Source organism: Pelobates fuscus, chromosome 12, assembly GCF_036172605.1.
Source record: "Pelobates fuscus isolate aPelFus1 chromosome 12, aPelFus1.pri, whole genome shotgun sequence".
NCBI lineage: Eukaryota > Metazoa > Chordata > Amphibia > Anura > Pelobatidae > Pelobates > Pelobates fuscus.
In genome coordinates, this window is record NC_086328.1 from 34333498 (window position 1) to 34354148 (window position 20651).

Sequence of the window (20651 nt, forward strand, 5' to 3'; positions counted from 1 at the left end):
TGTGGTTTATGTAGTCTCCAAATGATGCCTTTTGGTTCCGGTGTGTTTTGCTATTTCCAGTTTCCGTCAATGACCTCGACGTTGTTTTGTCGGTTCCTGGACATTGTAATAGTAATGCGCGCGGCACTTCGTAGTGCAGTGTGCGGAAGTTCCCTGGAGGCGATTTTAGGTCAGGGTGGCGTTCCAGTGTGGGAACAAATATAAAAGAACATGAAAGATTAAAAATTAAATAGACACAGTCATATAATATACATTGTTGATTAATATAGGCACAAGAATATAATTGTGTTACAACATTGTGAGGTCGAAAGAAATTATATGAGGGGCCGTCATGTATTACATCATTTACACGGCATCTTAAGTATTGACAAATGTCTGGAAACGTCTTTTTATTTTAAGATATACATCTTCGGGTTTCGCTCTCTACTTTTTATGTATGTAATCTATATATTCAGCGCTGCTCCCGTAATTGTTTTTATCTGCTTTGATTTGTTTTTCACAAAGTTAAGGGAACTCCTTGTTGGTGGATTGCAGCTATTATCAGATAGAGAGCACTTATCTCTGTTCTATTGTATTCTAAAATATGCTGCAATCTATATAAATAAATATATAAAGGTTTGGTTGAAAAATGTTCTCTGAGACCAAATGACGGGGAATTGTATGATTCTGCAATCAGAAACAAGAAGTGAAATTTAAATGTAACATAACATTTTAGACTCTAAATTGTATGAGTCGTAGGTCATTATGGTTGTGTCAAGATATAACCAGATACTAAGCCATTTCTCCTCTTTAGGGTTTTAAATAGAAACACAATAATTAAATTTGTAGCTCTTTAGCTCCATAATAATGTCTATTATATTCTTAAGAGAACATTGAAATATCACAGGTGTTTCATATGTGAGACAAGATATAGACTCATCTAAAGATTGTTGAGCAATATAAAATCGACATGAATTTAAAGTTAAGATTCTCTTTAAAACATTCTACAGGTTAGTAATAATCATTGCTGTGCACCTTTAATTTAATGTTAGTGATTCTTAAAAATGCCTTTAAAAAGAGAAAAAACAATATCCTGCTCACAATTTCCCTTTTTTTTTTTTATTGTAGGCAACCATCTTAACTACTCTCTAATCGCAAACAATGTAACTCTGATTGAGTTCAGTGCAATAACTGGGGATGCGTGTCGTAACCTAACACTGGACGCAGTTGCCCAAAACTTACTAGGTCCAGGAGTGCACCAGATACACATCATGGAGTCCAACAGTAATTCAAAAACTAAAGTCAACAACACCATTATCCTCCACCTGGTTGAGGCCGTTTCTGGTCTACAGGCTCATTTATCCAACACCACAGTTGAAGCAGGAAAAGAACTATTGATAAATGTATCGGTTTCCCACGGGGCACCTCTTGAACTGATGTTTGTGTTTCAAGGTTCCGATAAAACTTTCAATCATACAAGAGAATATCCAACTGGGCTACCGACAATGTACAACATTCCTGTTAATGTGGAAGGTACTCACTATACTTACTGTAAATACATGTCAACTCTATATCATCTTGGGTTCGTACAAGACTAGGCTCCTATTTGGGCAGTTTCCTAGCCTATCACGCTGTATAAACAAGGACACATTAAGAAAATGGGTTCATATTATAACTCTTACTATCCCTTCCATGCAAATTTTATAGCTATTTGACCTTTATTTTTTTCAGGAACCTATTCGATAACTGCTGTAGCTATGAATGCTTTCTATAACATAAGCCAGGAAATTGGAAACATCACAGTAGTAGACAACGACACTCCACAAAAAGGTACAAATTGTAAAGATTACTGAGGAGTGCAGGCAGTCAGCAAGTTATTCCTTATGGTGAATTGAAGACTTTTGTAAAGTGTATGTAAAAGCAGTAGCAACAGTTAGTTCTTCTTTTTATCTGAGTTTAATTACATGAGCACTATTAAGCTGGGTAATTGTAAGTGATTATTTAGTTTCTCAAACAGTTCAAATGTAGCAGTATGTAATTTAACAGCTGACTGTCTATGTTATCGATCTATATGTCTGATGACTATAAAGTCTCTATAACTGTCTGTCTCTCTCTCTGTCCCTCTGTCTGTCTAACTATTTTTCTATCTGACTTAAAGGCTTCGTTACACAGCATGTGGATCGGACAATAATTCAATCTACAAATGTTGTCGAGGCTGAAATAAGAGCTGTTTTGAGGTCACACACAAACTCCGTTGATTATGATGTTTGTTAAAGGATCACTATAGTGTCAGGAAAACAAACTCGTTATATCTAGAAGTTGGATTAACCCTGCAATGTAAATGCAGGGCCGCCACCAGAAATTTTGGGGCCCCTAACTCAGCTCAGGGTCTGGGCCCCCTGGGGCCCGCCTCCAAATACCGCTCACTGGGTCCACACACAGACACAAACGCACACACTGATACATACTAACAGACACACATACTGAAACAGACATACACGCATACAGGCATACATACTGACACACACATACTGAGACATACACACAGGCATACATAGTGACAGACAGACATACACACAGGCATACATAGTGACAGACAGACATACACACAGGCATACATAGTGACAGACAGACACACATACATACAGACACCGACATACATACACACAGACATCCATACACACATACATTCATAATGGCATACAGACATACAAACTGACATACATGCATACAGACATCCATACACACATACACACAGACCTACGTTCATAATAATATGCAGACATACATTCATACTGACATACAGACATACATATATACATATATAATGACATACAGACATACATATACACATACATAGACATACATACATACATACACGCATACATACAGACACAGACAGACAGACAGACATACACAAACATGCATACAGACAGACAGACACACATACACACAGACATACATACATACATACATACATGCACACACACAGCTCATTTTCCAGCCACCCTCCTGTCTCTTACCTTTTCTTTGCAGGAGGGTGGCTGGGGATGATGGGAGTCGGCGCTGCTCCCTCTTCATTGCCGGGCTCTCCCTCTTTACGGCTGGGCGGGCGCGCTCCTCCCGCGCGGAGTGAGCTGGGAGGAAGTGACCACTTCCTCCCAGCAGCACTTGCGGCTGCTTTTTTTTTTTTTTTTTTTTTAAAGGGGCCCGGTCGCGCTATACAACGGCCACAGCGCTGACCGGGCCCCTGAAGGAGGGGGCTCATCGGGTGGCCCTAAGTGTGTGGGCCACCCGATGGGCCCCACACGTGGGGCCCGGGCGGCCGGGCCCCCCAGGGCCGCCGGGCCCATGACAACTGTTATGGTTGTCATGCCCTGATGGCGGCCCTGTGTAAATGTAGCAGTTTCTCTGAAACTATGTTTACATCTGAAGGGTTAAAACCTGGGGGACATGGCACCCAGACCACTTCATTGAGCTGAAGTGGTCTGGGTGACTATAGTGTCCCTTTAATCTAATTTGCTTCCCATTACCGTAAGCAGGGTGGGAATATTGAAACTCCCAGCTGCCAATGGATTGCAACTCCCATGAACTTTTTCACCTCTGAAAACATAAGTGGATGGCAAAGGTTTATGGGAGGAGTTTTGCAACAGGCGGAACAACTGAGATTTCCCTTCTTCTGACCTAATTAATGTATTGTTGCTGTTGTGAGTCTTGGCATTTTTAACTTACAGTTTAGACTTTAAAGTTAATCCATTGCAAGTGCAATAACTCTCCATCCAAATTGTACGTGACATAGTTGTAAAATTGTCAACTTTGATGGTTTCAATTTACATAGCAAATAGGTAACATAATAGAGGTGGCTGCATCATAGTCCATGGTCTTTGGAAACTGGAATGTTTGAATTGTCAGATTCAGTGTAATCCTTAGAATTAAATGTCATCTGGTTAAATTTGCCGGTAGTACAGAAAAGACCAGACATTATTTTGAAGAGCCTCTAAAATATAAACTGTCGATGAGTTTACCAGTTAAATATAATGTTACCTCTTAAGGAAATATTTGTGACAGTATTTCTAATCAAATAAATTTCAAGGACAGGAAACATTGGCTTGTAATTCTTGTTCCTTTAATATAATTGTGGTCGCACTGTTTGGTGCACTATAAGTGGTGCACTGCTCCATTTTTTGTGCTTTTTGAGCATTTTTCTGATTTTGACTGTTTGAGCGACAGCGACGGTTTTCTAGCAGCACTATATGAAATGCTTCTTTCGTGTTTAAAGTACATTGTCTGTTTTGGGTACTGTGGTAACCCATACCTCTACTTTATAAATGTGATCAAATAAATTTGTGCCAGTATTTTATATTTGCTTTGTTTATTATTTTTGTTTAATCCCTCAGTAAATCAAGACAAAACAGGACCAAAAGCTGGGAAGGTGAGATTTATGGTCCGGTACTGACAGAATTTAACAAAGCACACTCTCATGTTGACTTAAATTTATTTCCTTCCCACTTCCCGTTCATGTTAAATCTGCAAATGCATACGGTACATATTATATTATTATTTTTTGAAGTGAGGGGTAAGACCTAGTAAGTCATTTGACCCGTGCCATTGAGTTAATAAAACAGACACTTCTCCGCCTAAGGATTCTTCTCTCTCTAATTTTCTTTCTATCTTCTTCGACACTTACTTGAACCTTTTACATAGGGCACGTGTAGGATAGAGTGCCAATACGCACGCAACACATACATCAGATTTAGGCAGGCCCGGGGAGTGCAGCGGGGTACTGTTGGATCAAGAAAACAGCGAGAGTAGACGGGCGGGGGACACAACAACCCAACAGATTTGCACCCGAATGCGCGAAAACACATTTGCGGTGCGAAAATACGCAACAGTGGCACATACAATAGAGTATGTAGGGAAATCGTGCCTAATTACAGAATGTTTAATTGGTCCACATAGTCGTGGACATATTTTCAGAAATGTATACCTCTTGCACCTCTTGTTACATGTAATTTGTGCACCTGACAAGATGATCACAAATAAATAAAGTAATTAAAAATAATAATAATTTAAAAAAAGCACCTTGACAGACAGTATCTATGTATATTATACCTTTCACTTAGATTGCTGTTGGTCATCTTGTGCTGTAATACAGGCCATGGAATGTAGCGTTTACCGTAATTGTGTAGATCGGGGTAGGTAACCTTTGGCCCTTTAGATGTTGTGGACTATATCTCCAAACGGTTCTTATCTACTGTCACATTCTATGTTTCTATAAGTGTGCTGGTGACTTGGTTTTGGGGGTGAAAGGTTTAAAATTCACTATTAGTCTGCACTAGACTAAAATTAAAGATAAAATATTCTGCTTAACAGCCCCACATATTTAAATAGCTGCCCTCGCCAAGGCAATTTATAATGGAATGCCTTCGGTTGCTCAAAGAAGAACAGATTTATAAAAAAGCAAACAGAAAATGCAAAACAACTACATTATCAAAAATATTATTACGTAAGGTGACTTCAGTTTTGTGAATCCAAATACTAGAGCTCAAAGACAGAATTAGATTATTAATCATACCAAAAAGACAAATAAATGTTACACAGTGGCAACAATTACATAAAGCACAAGGACATACAGAACTATAATAGACAAATTTCTTTATTCTTAAAAATAAAATTAGACTTTAAAAAAACAAACCGACACAAATGCAAAGTCTTACAACAGACAACGTGGGAACACCTAGTTAAGTCTTATCCGATGTTGTCCGAAATAAAGTCCAAGAGGAGTTCAGTCTCATCTGGCCTGGCATTCTGTTAAATGAGAGTCTTGTCCGTTGTTACCAGAGGAACAAGCCCATATGGCCAATTTATGATAACTGGGCCCATGACTTACTCTTGATTGTTATCTGTTTTTTTATGGCCGAATCCTGACTGCAGGCCCAGTATGCCCAACTTCCTGCCAGAACATACAAAGATGCTGAATCAAAAAAAATCAGTTTAAGCCTGGATGCTAAACAACAAAACAGACAATTCAGATTAACAATGCTGGAACAGCGTCACGCCCACTGTGCATGACATAGTCCACAACATCTGGAGTGACGAAGGTTGCTTACCTCTGTCTTCGATCATTGTAATTGTACATGGCAAAGTACAGGTCAAATGTCTGTTTTCTTCTGTCTGACAAATTAGATTGTGTTATTTTAGTTTTGTAATTATATATTTTACTCAATACATCAATTTCATTTTGATGGCACTAAATCAATAGATGTTGATATTATATGGATGCTAACTAGATCTCTTTGTGACACGATCCTTAAAGCAAAGGTTAGAATTTAACCCACTTAAGATTTGAGAGTAGGGCAAATACCATGTGGTAGATCATAATGACTTTTTTTATTACATGACCATTAATGACAAAGACTCACTTTTATTTTGGTGCCTTTCATTAAAAGTATTAAAACTGTCAGCAAGCATAAATTTAAAAAGACCGCAATGTGCAATTTTGTCCAGAAGCAATATGTTTGTATAAAAAAGCAGTGATCTAGCGAAACACCATACGAAAATCCCATTGAAGAATTATAGGAAACAAATCACGCCACATTGTAAATGCTGCCTCAAGTCTTGGATACATCTTCATTAAAGGAACACTATAGTCACCTAAATTACTTTAGCTAAATAAAGCTGTTTTAGTGTATAGATCATTCCCCTGCAATTTCACTGCTCAATTCACTGTCATTTAGGAGTTAAATCACTTTGTTTCTGTTTATGCAGCCCTAGCCACATCTCCCCTGGCTATGATTGACAGAGCCTGCATGAAAAAAAAACTGGTTTCCCTTTCAAACAGATGTAATTTACCTTAAATAATTGTATCTCAATCTCTAAATTGAACGTTAATCACATACAGGAGGGTCTTGCAGGGTCTAGCAAGCTATTAACATAGCAGGGGATAAGACAATCTTAATTAAACAGAACTTGCAATAAAGAAAGCCTAAATAGGGCTCTCTTTACAGGAAGTGTTTATGGAAGGCTGTGCAAGTCACATGCAGGGAGGTGTGACTAGGGTTCATAAACAAAGGGATTTAACTCCTAAATGGCAGAGGATTGAGCAGTGAGGCTGCAGGGGCATGTTCTATGCACCAAAACTGCTTCATTAAGCTAAAGTTGTTCAGGTGACTGTAGTGTCCCTTTAAAGCACATCTAACCCCAAATAAACAACACATCTGGGGTCCCAAACCTTACTTATTTTATAGAAACCCGTAGTTTTCTCCTCAATAATTCCGACTATATACACTAAACACAGTGCCGAGATCTTTAATGTAAACCGTTTAATTTCCTTAGGATACTGTGAAGAGGAGGCAGATGATACAAATAGAACCTGGCAGACATGTAAATCCTTTCACCATCATTACCCTGCACTGGCCAAACCTTGTGAGCTACAATATTTCCTGGTCTTGTGGTAGGTACTTCTCTGCTTGTATTATCTGTGTTATATATATATTTGTGTACGGGATTATGGAAGGGGCGCCCATTAAAGTGTGTGTAGTTTTTGGGCGGGGCCTGACAAGCATGGCGGCGAGACGTGTTTTCCTCGAGCTCCCGCACACACTCGGCGAAAAGGCGAAAATCGGGCCCCCACAGGCAAATCAAGCGGCATCCCTAGACACCCTCCTGCCACCCACACCAGGGGACACGAGATGGGCCACCGGGAAACCCGATGGGGATCTGCCGGAACCGAGACAGGCACTGCGGCCTGGTGCGCGACGGGCGGGGGAGGCGGCCGCTCCCTCAGCCTGGAGGCGCATGGAGGATACCCGCAGCACACGGCAGCCCTGTAACCCCCCCCCCGGACCGGCGGGGGTAATCCCGGTCCACCCAAGCGACAGGAAAAACGATCTGACAAGCGAGGAACATATCAGAGGGCCGCAGGGTCCATCCAAGATGGCGGAGAACGCACGACCAGCGAGCGGACACGAGGTACAACAAGCCCCCCTGTCAAGCCTGGAACTCATATTCGCAAACTTCTGGCTCAAGCTTGAGCACAGAATGAGACAGGGGACACCGCTACCACTAACCTCTAACCATCCTTCATGCCACCTACCGCCCGACCCACAGCGACAACCGGCACACTTGAATAGGCCCAAATCAACGAGGCCTCCGGTAGCTCAACGCAGCGCCCCCACTTCAAGCGAACAAGATGGCGGTGGGGCAGACGTCGCCCCCTACTTCCACATGGTGGAGACAACGCCGGTACAATCGGAGAGGGAGAAGACGGATGCTGGGCTGGAGACGGAGCGACTGCTCCTGGGCACAACTGCTACTCATACCGCTCCTACTTACCTTCCCAGGCTGAGGGCCCAAAGGAGGAAACCTCCACAGCATCGCCCACCTCGCAGGAAGACCGCCCGCCGCTGGCGGCGGATGTCCACCCGGGTCTCTCACTGCTCCCGATACGGGAAAGCCTCGGACTCACGAAGCCACCGAGCCTGTGGTACACAGATGCAGCCCTCCACAAAGGCCTGGGGCCGGAAGAAGGCTCCGACATGGGAGCAGCGCACTATAGCCCCTTGGGGCCGGACAGATCCCTCAACATATACCCCATCTAGCAAGCACAGCCAAGTCAGGGCGTTCGACCTGCTCAGCAACACAGCCCTCCAACCCATCACCCAGGACCGGCATCGGCTGAAAAGATCAACCTCACCTAGGAACTGACCGCCATTATGCAGACCAGACCGCAGGCGAGACATTAACTTCACCACAACGACTGACACTTTTACCTATTACGTTTTTCCGGAGAGGCCATCAATCCTGGCATAACTGCGGAACTCTATCACTTCCAGGGACTTTACAATCACAGATATGCCGAACCGGGCCCTGGGCTCCAGTGCGCAACTCCCACCGTGCCGGGCGAAGGTTTGGACTGCCTGTACAAGCGTATTAATGGTATAAGGTGGGGGCTGCAGCTCCTCTTCTGCCAGTGACCGTATTAGATAACAGAACGGGACTTAAGTGCTTATATTGTCATTTTTGAATGTCTCATACCCAGAGGTACTAGTGCTCCCTAATAATTAACCTACCCGTAGATCAGCCTGTTGCTGCATAACCAGCTCTATCCTTAAGCGTGGTAGGCCAGTCGATTGCTATGACATGTTCCCCACTGCTCACTAACCGCACATACCAGGCTACGTAAACACTAAGCATGTTTAAAAAATGTACTTATTAACCTGTCCAATGCCCACGCGAGTCTATATTTGTAGACTCTCAATTTATTCATAGGCCTAGTCCAAGCAGTTTGATGGCCGATACACATAGTGGACCCCTGCTGTGTTCAGCGCGATAAGCTCCGTTACCCCTACTACGACCCACACACCAGACAAGCGAAACCACACTGTACGCTGTAGGGCTACAGATTTAAATTTGTTATCGAGATCATATCTTGTTATTCATGTGTAACTAACCTGTTTTGCGTTTAGCAAAGCCTGTTTTTCATGTACCGTATACTCAAAAAAAAAAAACAAAACATGGCTATCTTTCTTTGAGGTGCATTGCACAAAATCTTGCTATTATTGTCTCATGTTACCCCACAATGCCTCCTCTTTCTCTTTTGTACCCCATAACGCATATGCCATAATAAAAGAAAGATTTACAAAAAAAAAAAGTGTGTGTAGTTTTTAATATATAAGAGTCGGTTGAGGTGTGCCGAAACCGACGCGAGGTTAGGCCTGCAAAAAGAGGGCCCACCCAGATATAATGATATATAAAGAGGGTGTGGTGGGAGGGAATTTCCGAAATCGTCGAAGACAGGTGAGTAAGGGGTTTGCTGGGTTTAAATAGGCATAAAATCCCTCCCACAACTTCAGGCATACGCCTTCTATATATCTGTATCATGCCTCCAGCGCACTCACCCACTCACTAAACACCAACTTTAAATCCCACAAAATGTATTATTTAAAAAAAAAAAAAAAACACCTACAAGCATAATGCGGGTTAGTTACAGTATATGATCATACATTGCATAAACCTGTCACAACGTCAATGTACCCCATTTTTGTCAGGTCTTATTCTAGCAACCTAACTATAACGTTAGAATACTAATCTGTATTCGTTATAGAAGTGTTCCTGTCCCTAGTAGAATTACTAGCCCTGTTCGGCATGAAGGGGTTAAAAACCCTTCAATACTTACCTTGATCCAGCGCAGAAGGTCCCTCGGTAATGTCGACCTCTCCTCTCTAGTAGGCCCTGTTTGGTTCAATCCAATTCTTTTTATCGAGGAACATCGGGGGCCTAATGCGCATGCACGCTGAGCACTGCACGCCTACTCAAGTTTTCCCTATAGGAGTTATACTCGGTGTGTGCACTGGAGCGCCTCTAGTGGCTGTCAGTATGAGGAATTAACCCTGTAATGTATTGCAATTTCTCAAAAATGGCAATATTTTACATTGTAAGGTTAAGGGGACAGGGACACAGAACCCAGACCACTTCAATGACATCAAGTGGTCTGGGTGACTGTAGGGTTCCTTCAAATAAGGCTCTGGAACGAGGCACCTGTTACAGGGATGAGTGCCAAACCAAGGGATTTGGCCTTGCCTCTCATATATATTTAAATATGATACCATAGGACCTGCGTAAAATGGGATATATTGACATTCTGGGAGTCTTATGCAATATATGATCATATACTGTAACCAAGTCCCCAATATTTTTGACATATTAGTCAGATGTTTTAAAAAATATATTACATTTTGTGAGCTGTGAAACTGGTGTTTAGTGAGTGAACTATTCTATGTTTTAATTGACCCCACCAGCTCCCTTATAATGTATGCATATCCTCTCGGGTTTCATTTTTATATCTATCTTTTCTTCTATCTATATCTCTCTCTCCATACAAAGTCCCTATATTGACCAATGATTTAAGTCCAAAATGCAGCCTAGTTCTACATCTTTTCTATGAGCGTCTAATCCAGAGAGACAGGTTGCTCAGATGTCACAATACATATTTGTGGCACTTCAGCTTTCTCATCTCTACAGAAAAACTGATCTATATCAAGAAAAAGATAACTGTCATATCCATTGCATCCTAGTGATTCTTTAAATGTTAAGGTAATATGCTCCAAATTTACTTCAAAAACCTGGATGTAAATTCATATTTTTTTATTGCCCTCTTTGCACAGGAGCTTGCTGGCCTGAATGGTTTGACTGTGTTCAGCAGAATGTAATATCCACAAACTTGCAGCAGGTTCTAATTCCGAGAGACTGTCTTCCACCTCCGAGCACGGCCTTCACCATCAAAGCTGATGTGACGCTCAGTGACATGGACTCTGTTCAGGATGAACAATGTGTTTATGTGACGGCTAAACCCACACTCCATCCACAAATCAGGTCTGCACAAGTCAACACATTCTAATTAACACCTTTTCATTCTGAGTCACGAACGAAAAGTATCTTCTTGATTTGCACAAAATTTATGGGAATTAACGTACTAGTATAAAGGGATGGCTTTTCTGACTGTGTTGGAAATTATTATACGAGGTCAAGGAAAAAGATTAAAGAATAAAAATTGGTGGAAAATATGAGTAACCTGAATCACTAGGAAATCTTGAAATATATTTATAAAATATTTGACCTGGAAGGAATAATATTTCACTGTCTCTGGTTGCATAAAGAATGCTATTTGATTATAAATTTGCACGCTAAAAACATAAAGAAAAATGTTAAAAGGGCACGCAATTTCCAAGTGACATTGTTTTACAGTAAATTTCACGGAATAATTATTTTGTTGGAATAATAATAATAATGCATGAGCAACATATCCATTCTAAATTCACCGTCTATCATTGTGAATCTAGGCCTGGATATGTCTGGCTGAGTAGCTCTAATTGTTGCTAACCCTTTATGTTGTTCTTTGCACTCTGACACGTCATACTTCCTGTTTAAGTTGTAAGAAGAACTGCAAAGAAATTAATGTCAATGAGGACCTGGAGTTCACTGCTTCTTGTGACAGCTGTGAAGGTGTGAAGTACAACTGGTATATCGATGGCAATTTCCCTGTGAAGGTTAGTTCTCTGAATAAAATCTAAAATCTTGTCCGGAAAACCTCACTCACCCTCATTTATACTCTAGTTATGATTACCAACTTGTAGGGTTTCATTTCTGTGCAAAAAGACAGTAGTCACTAGTATAATGTCTGCAAATTTGCTAAAAATGTCAGCTCGCCCCCTGCTTTCAAACAGTACATGAAGTTTTAATTGATCATATCATTCCAACAGTCAGGCATAGGAGAGGAGCGAATGGACTGTACCATTTCACTGCTGGCATTACTTAAGCTTTCCAGAAACTGATAAAGATTGCTATAGCAGTTTTAAATACCTTTATTTTAGTAATATATGATTTAACTGTATTTACTGTATGTAAGCATCGTGCTCAAATGCAGACATTCTTTTTACATTGTCCCACTTTAGTTCCCTGGTGTACCGTATCCGGGTGCCTACTCTGCTTTGGAAAATCATTCACTAAGCAGTGCATTCTAGAATATTAAATCAGAATCGCAAAATTTAGGCTAAAGTAGCCAAAAATGCGACTATAGCCGAATTGGAAAATATTTCAAAATTAGCTATTTTGCTATTAGGATTTAGTTTGCTAAAATGTAATAACCCTTAACATGCAATGAGTAAAATTGTGAGAATACAAAATTGTATAAAGGTAGATTCTTCTTGGGGGGCGGAGCCTGACTTTTGAGCGGACCAGACGTGCTCAACACCAGCTCCTGCGTTAGGTACTGAATATCGGGGCCTACTACCTGACCACTTGTTCCTTCATAATTAATGCCTGGGGGATGACACTGAAACCGGAGATACCTTGCATCGGCTTCCCCAGCCCTTGAACGCGCATTGGAGGCTTGCGGCCTAAGCGAGTATAGGCCAAGGAGAGGCAGACGCTCTCCTGGCTCTAGAGCTACGCTTCCCTCCAAAATGGAGGATGGACCTTCCTCATCCGAGCAGCGAATGTTGCCATCTGAATCAGCCCGATAGGCTGGATTGGAGCATAGGCTGCACCGCTTGGATCAGCTCTTTACTGGACGAAACTCGTATCGGAGCTGAAAGGGAGCACATGGAGGAGATAATGGTCATGTGATTTGTGCACCCCATTCGGGTGCAAGTACCCTACAAGCTACTGTATCTCGCAAACAGGGCCGATTGGGGTACTCACCTACCGCATCGACCACGAAGGCAAAAGAACCTTTGCCACAGGCTGCATCAGACCACCAGAGTCTTTTGTCACAACCCGTCAGGGAAGGACTTGGACTCTGCCACAAGCCTCCGAGTCTGTGGTTTAATAATGCAGGCCCTCAACATGACCTGGGGATTGAAGGAGGCTGCACAGTGCCCTTGCCTTGTAACGCCTCCAGGCTGCCTTCGCCTGTTTCCAAATCTCGTTGTGGACTGAACATATCAACCTGGATACAGGACTGATAACACGTTGCCTGCCAATAATAACACCTACTGTCATGATCCTGTCTTTATGTTGAATATCTGAACAGTTTACTAGTGCCTATTCTGTAAGAGTGTAAAGCTCCTAAATAGCGATTATGCAGTCGTATTCATGATATGTTTTCACTCTAGTGCAGCCATCACGACCATTAGAGTTTACCTAGCACAGTACCTTACAGTTTCAGGGAAGGGGGTCTCAGTGGTTCTCCCATCCTGTATACCTAGCGAGGTGCACAACATACACTCTCTTTCCTAAGCACAGAACTATCACTACTGCTACACTATTTAGCCTGATAATTAAGGCATAGTGTAACGTGATGGATGCCTGATTTTCCTAGAGATTCCTTACAATTAGACATCCAAATCACTGCTAATACTATTAGTTTAACCTGCAATGTTATATAATGTCATTTATTTTTTAAAAGAGGTTGTTCCTCACTGGAGTTTAAGTACCGATGTTGACTATTCTGTACCATGTATACCATGTGTTTTATATGCTATAACTCCCTGATTTACATTCTGTACTGTATTATCTCATGCCTCAATAAACACAAAGATTGACAACATAAAAAAAAAAAAAGATTCTTCTTGATCTCTTCAATATATCACAATTGACAGAAATGAAACGTAGTACCTGATTTCACAATGGCACTGGTTACAATGGTTCCACAGCCTCAAAACCATAGCACTAGAATCTAACACTGCGTATATATTAGAAGAGAGTGTGTGTACCGTTGTGCCTTTTTTTATCCCTGTGGTGCCATGTACAGCATACTCATGTTGGAAATCTGTTGCCACTACAGTTTGAAAATATATTATAAAATATTTTATCTGCATCAAGTTTATTAAAAAATACCCTGATTTTCTTATTCTCAGGCTGTCCCACTTCCTGCGGCCTGTAACCTGCGTGATTTCAGACAGAATGCCTTGATACTGCTGCAAAGTAACACGTCTGATCTTGTGCTCAACAGCACCTTCCTGAAGAGCCAATCGGAAGCTGTCTTTAGGATAAAGTTGATAGGTAGGTAGTCACTCATGGGTTAAAAATTGGGCTTGGTAGAGGTTTATAGTACTTACTTTGCAGGAATTTTAGCACAAATTCTTTGTGCAATAAATAAAGCAGGGCTTTGTTGAATGACTTGAAGAAAGGGTTTTGAAGGGGTGAGTTTGTCAAGAATCAAAAAGGGATACTTAGGAGGTCATTGAGCGTGATAAGTATAAACTTCCCTTATTTTCTACTCAGTCTCTTCCTCTTATATTGAAGTGCATTCTTTTTTTGTTCAAGGGAACCGATAGTCCTGAAAATAACAATCGTTATTTCGGGACTATAGGTTACTTTCTGTCCACCCCTCTTTGCGGTGTAAAAATTAAGTAAAATAAATATTACTCACCTCGTTTCCAGTGCCAGGACTGCAGTCTCCAGTTCCGCCTCTGGTGATGTCAACAAGCATGCTGATGTCACCCGCAATCTCGTCCAATCCAGGAGAGCGGAGTTATGCCACGCCTTGCACTTTCCAATTCAAGCGATGGATTGGAGAGAGCATGCGTGGCATAATACCGTGCTCCTCCAATCAAATGTTGCTATCAGCAGCATTTGATTCCTAGACCGAGTGGTCATGGGGAAGACAGCAACTAGAGGTAGACTGAACCCTGCAAAGTAAGCATTGCAGTTTCTACAAAACAAAGAAAAGACGAGATGAAGTGGTCTGGGTGACTGTAATGTGTCTTTAACCCCTTAAGGACCAATCTTCTGGAATAAAAGGGAATCATGACATGTCACACATGTCATGTGTCCTTAACCCCTTAAGGACACATGACAAATCATCTCAACATAAATTAGATGTAGACCTCTGGGAATAACTTTTTTTTCTATATCTCCCAACCTACTGCCATCTGACTTTTGTAAAGGTTTTTCTTTCTACCTCACAAAAAGCATTCATGTTCTTTCTTCTTTTTACCTTTGTTATTGGTTTAATTGCTCATTATTAGGGTCTAGACCAGGGGTAGGCAACCTACGGCACTAGTGCCATGCACGGCACTCAAGGTGCCTTTGCACGGCACTCAAGGCTGCTAGAGCCAAACAGGCTCTGGCCTATCAGGCGTCTCAGTGAAACTTCAGATACCTGCTAATACAAAAAGGTGGTGAAAGACAATCCTCAATTTAAGCATTGCAGCACATAGAGGAAGTGATCTCAGATCACTTCCTCCCAGCACTTGTGAATGGTAACCCACACTGTAGTAGAGCAGCCTGCAGCTGCTGTTGCAGCTCCTGTCCTCGACCTGTACCTGGCCAGCCTGGTCCCCACTGGAACCAAGGGAAGCCACACACACTGCTAAATATACACAGAAATGCACAATAACCCTCCCATCATACAAATAATACGAACAGCCCACAAACATACTCACAATCCGCAGAAACGTAACCTGCTAACAATCCACATACATGCACACAACCCCACATGCAGTCTCTCACATGCAATACCCCAAACAGCCCCCACACATACACACACTGCCAAAGACACAACGTGACATATCCATCCACACACACAATTCCACATGCAGCCCCCATACACAGCCCACATTCATATGTATCATACACGATACCACAAACTACTCCTGTGAACATACACATTATAATAGCTCATATACGCACAAATATTCAGCGATACAAAGCAATTACCGTATAAATAACACAAGCAGAATACGGCAGCATACACACCTCAATTTAAAAAAATAGGACCGGCCCGCTACGGGACATCCCAATCCTATATCGGAACAGTGCTGCTAAAAGGTTGCCTACCCCTGGTCTAGATCATAACTGAGACACAAAGCCATTTCTCACATTGTCTACTCTACAGGGTACCATACCTCATTTACAAGGCTTAGGAGAGCATGTAGAAATCATCAGGGTTTCTGTACCTCAAGACAAAACGTGAATATGTGGTTTTCTGTTTGTTTGATTTTTAGCCATGAATTCTGAAGAATATGGAGAAGAGACAATGATCATTAGCACACTGCCCTCTCCAGAGGTTCCGAGCTGCTCTATACATCCCAGTGAGGGTTCCGTTCTAACCAGATTCCAGATCTCCTGCTCTTCTCCATGTTCTTTAACCAGTTCCTGCTCCAAGGATGAGCGAATGACTCTTACCTATTGCATCTTCCCAAAGCCAAGTAAGCCTCCTATGACCAATAGACATCTGAGTCTATATCTACATCAGTGTTCCTCTGTGTTTGGCACATGTGTTCTAATGTATTCCTATTACGGCAGGGCTTGAGAAATTGCATATATTTTTCCCACATGGAATGTGCAGTATTTGCCTCTTCTCTGGCTATGAAAAAAATAGAGTGGTTAATTAGACATTGCTCTTCTTAATACTAGTATATGACATCTTTATGTACACTTGATTTCCCACTCAAGTAAGTATATTGGGCTACCGAGTATGATATATAAGGTCCCCTGTTTTTGTGTCTGTGTCCTTGAGCATATCGTTTTTGAAAACTATTATGATTCCTGGATTTCTGAACAGAATTTGTGAGCTTAGGTGAAGATGCTCTAAAGACTGCCACATCATGTATCCCAGCAGGGCCAGTGCTTGGAATTTTAGGTACATAGGCGAAGATGCATTTTTCCGCCCCCCCAAAAAAAACATCTTCACCTATGTGCCTCTTAACCAGCCCCGCTCCCCTCCCCGACCAATAGTGGTCCCTTCCTGCCCCTTAGTGTTCTTCTCCCCTCCCCCCTCTTTTCCCTGTCTCTTGGTGTTTCTCTCCCATTCCCTCCCTGTCCCTTGGTGCACCCCACACCCCATTAGTGGTCACACTCCCCTTCCTGGTGTGCCTTCTACCTCTATTGTTGCATTGCCTAGCGGAGCAGATCCCCTAAAGGAGCTTCAGTTTTCTGTACCCGGCCGGACTGACAGGGAGTGCTCTCTCTGTGAGCACCTCCTGTCAGTCTGGCCAGGTACAGGAAACAGAAGCTCCTGTACTGTGCTCTGCTCCGCTACACTCTGTACACACTGACAGTCACACGCTCAATGACAAACACACAGACGTCACTGACAGACACAGACTCATTGACACTCATTGACAGACACACGGATAGTCACACACATACTCAATGACAAACATACTCTCACTGACTTGACAGACACACACTCATACACTGACAAACACACTCATCATACACTGACAGACACACTCCTAAACTCACATGCACACACACAGACGCACTCACTCACACACGCTGTCACTCATAGACGCACAATGTCACTCACAGACGCACACTCTGTCACTCACAGACGCACACACTGTCACTCACAGACGCACACGCTGTCACTCACAGACGCACACGCTGTCACTCACAGACGCACACGCTGTCACTCACAGACGCACATGCTGTCACTCACAGACGCACATGCTGTCACTCACAGACGCACACGCTGTCACTCACAGACACACACAGACACTCACAGACACACACGCTGTCACTCACAGACACACACACAGACACTTACAGACACACACACTGTCACTTACAGACACACACTGTCACTCACAGACACACACACACACACACACACAGACACTCACAGACACACACACGGTCACTCACATACACACACACGGTCACTCACATACACACACACAGACACTCACAGTCACAGACACAGACACTCACAGACACACACACAGACACACACAAATACACTCACAGACACACACACTGTCACTCAGACACACTCAAAGACACACACACTGTCACTCACAGACACACACACTGTCACTCACAGACACACACACAGACACTCACAGACACACACAGACACTCACAGACACACACACTGTCACTCACAGACACACACACAGACACTCACAGACACACACGCTGTCACTCACAGACACACACAGACACTCACAGACACACACAGACACTCACAGACACACACACTGTCAATCACAGACACACACACTGTCAATCACAGACACACACACTGTCAATCACAGACACACACACAGACACTCACAGACACACATCACATACATTCACTAATTATTTTAATAAATATACATTTCCCACCCAGCCTCCTTACCTGGAGAGCTGGTGTGGATGATGCATCCTTCCCTGGGGTCCTGCTGAGCGGCGTGCGGCTGTGCTGTGCGTAGATCAGACGCGGCGAGGGAGCTCTAATCTCACCGCTCTGCTCCCTTGCACGCTGTCTGCTGATACCGCGGGAGCCGGAATATGACGTCATATTTCGGCTCCCGCGGTATCAGCAGACAGCGCGCGAGGGAGCAGAGCGGTGAGATTAGAGCTCCCTCGCCGCGTCTGATCTCCGCACAGCACAGCCGCGCCGGGGGCCGAGATGGAGCTTCCCTCCTGCCGGTCACTGAAATTTTGCGCCCCCAGAGCCCGTGCGCCCTAAGGCGGCCGCCTGTGCCGCCTTATGGACGCGCCGGCCCTGTATCCCAGACTGACACAGGATGTTTTAATATATTGCAAATGTTATCAGGTCTCATTCGGCATGTTGCATTTGCTATAAGGCCAAATTCAATGTGTTGCTTACCTAAGTCAACTTAATTTGCGCCATGAACTCTCTATTAAATATTTAGAAGTCTGTCAGTTGGATCGTGTTTATATTGTAAATGTAGACCATAAAAAGGATTTTTTTATCTCGCTGCCAGCACAAGGAGGCCCAGTCAGAATCAGAGCTCCATCCTGCTCTTATGTCCCTTCAAGTGGCACCAAGAGCATATGCCATGTCTGCCTTGCCCCTAGGTACATCACCGAATGTCCCATAACCTAATTATACTTATCATGAAGCCCAGGAAAGATCCCTAGTAGTGTTAGTTCAGCTAACAGCTGTCACAAGTATAAATATGCTAAACTGAAGTACCATAATGACCAGCTGTGAGGAGGAGGTTGTGCACAGGGAGATGTTTAATGTGCAAGACAGACTCTGAGCTAAACTTATCAAACTGTTTAAGTTCCATAGACCAGATGCAGAGGCTGCTACTTCTAGAAGTGGAAAGTCTGTTTTAATCTTTTTTTTGTAGATTGCAACACTAACTCATTTGTGAACTACAATTGAAGATGCAAAATAAATACACCTAACATAGCTGTATGATCTTTCCTCTAAATAACACAGAGTAACCTGTGCTCTTCCATCACGTAATGTGAGGTTGTTTCAGGCCATGGATCAAGCACCTCATTGTAGAAATTAACTTAACGTATTTATTTGTGGGAATTTCACCAAATGAACTAGGAGTCATATGATGTACGTTTGTAGTGGACAAATAACAGTTGTCACATAAATCATTCTTGCAACTAACAAGTATTTTGTTTTGTTTCCTTTAGACTCGCAGCTGTATTGTGGCCCAAGTCTAGATTTTCCGTCAGTTTATCTGCCTCTGGGAGAGGAAGAACATGACTTTGTAGTAAACATTACAGTTCTTGTTACATCCAACTTTGGGCATTCAGTCAACACAACTGTGAAAGCTAAGGTGAAGTATTACTCTTTACTAAAATGTGACATCTGTAAATTACAGATAATCACACTGATTTTAAGTGGTTATGGTGCTTGGATACATTATGTGCAGAGTTTCACTATACAGGTGCAACTTCAACCTCAGCAGTCATTGGGGCATCATTAGCTAGCCCGGAGCAGGAGTTCGAGGCTTGTTATTGTCAGTTCTGCGCATGTTTGGCGTCTGATGTAAGCACGCACAGCATGCTAGTGACAGACAGCCAATTGGTACACCCCTACTGCCTATGTCCTCACCTCAGTCCACTCTCCCTGACATCCATCCTGCTCCAGCGCCGTCAATAGAGGTGGATCGGGCTGCTGGGAGATCTGAGCCTTAGTGCTGGAACGGAGGTGAATTTGAGCTATTTGGGTTATGGATCCCCTTGTTAAAAAAAATAAAAAATGAAAAGTTGCAGAAAGCACCTAAATTTACCTAATCCTGCACTGAGACAACCTCTCTCTGCTCCCTGATCTATCCACTTTGACAACATGATTTGCGATCCAATGCTTTTCATAAAATCAGCCACTAGAGGCATGTGTTCCTAACATTGCTGTTTCCCAGAAAACACAACTTTCTACATTGTCCAGAAAAAGAGACCGCATCTCTGCATCAAAACCAATACATTAAAAGGACACTCTAGGAACCATTATCACATCATCTCAGTGA

At 42.7% G+C, this 20651-nt stretch overlaps 1 protein-coding gene across 1 annotated transcript in view; it reads left to right on the top strand.

Moving 5' to 3' along the window:
- Nucleotides 1-20651, top strand: part of LOC134578593 (polycystin-1-like protein 2) — a 124528-nt gene that overhangs the window by 33201 nt on the left and 70676 nt on the right. The window contains exons 7-15 of the mRNA XM_063437561.1: nt 1108-1512; nt 1711-1809; nt 4377-4411; nt 7315-7432; nt 11145-11352; nt 11909-12026; nt 14337-14481; nt 16428-16631; nt 19816-19961. Coding sequence (XP_063293631.1) covers nt 1108-1512; nt 1711-1809; nt 4377-4411; nt 7315-7432; nt 11145-11352; nt 11909-12026; nt 14337-14481; nt 16428-16631; nt 19816-19961 — 1478 coding nt within the window. The remainder of the gene's footprint in view (nt 1-1107; nt 1513-1710; nt 1810-4376; nt 4412-7314; nt 7433-11144; nt 11353-11908; nt 12027-14336; nt 14482-16427; nt 16632-19815; nt 19962-20651) is intronic.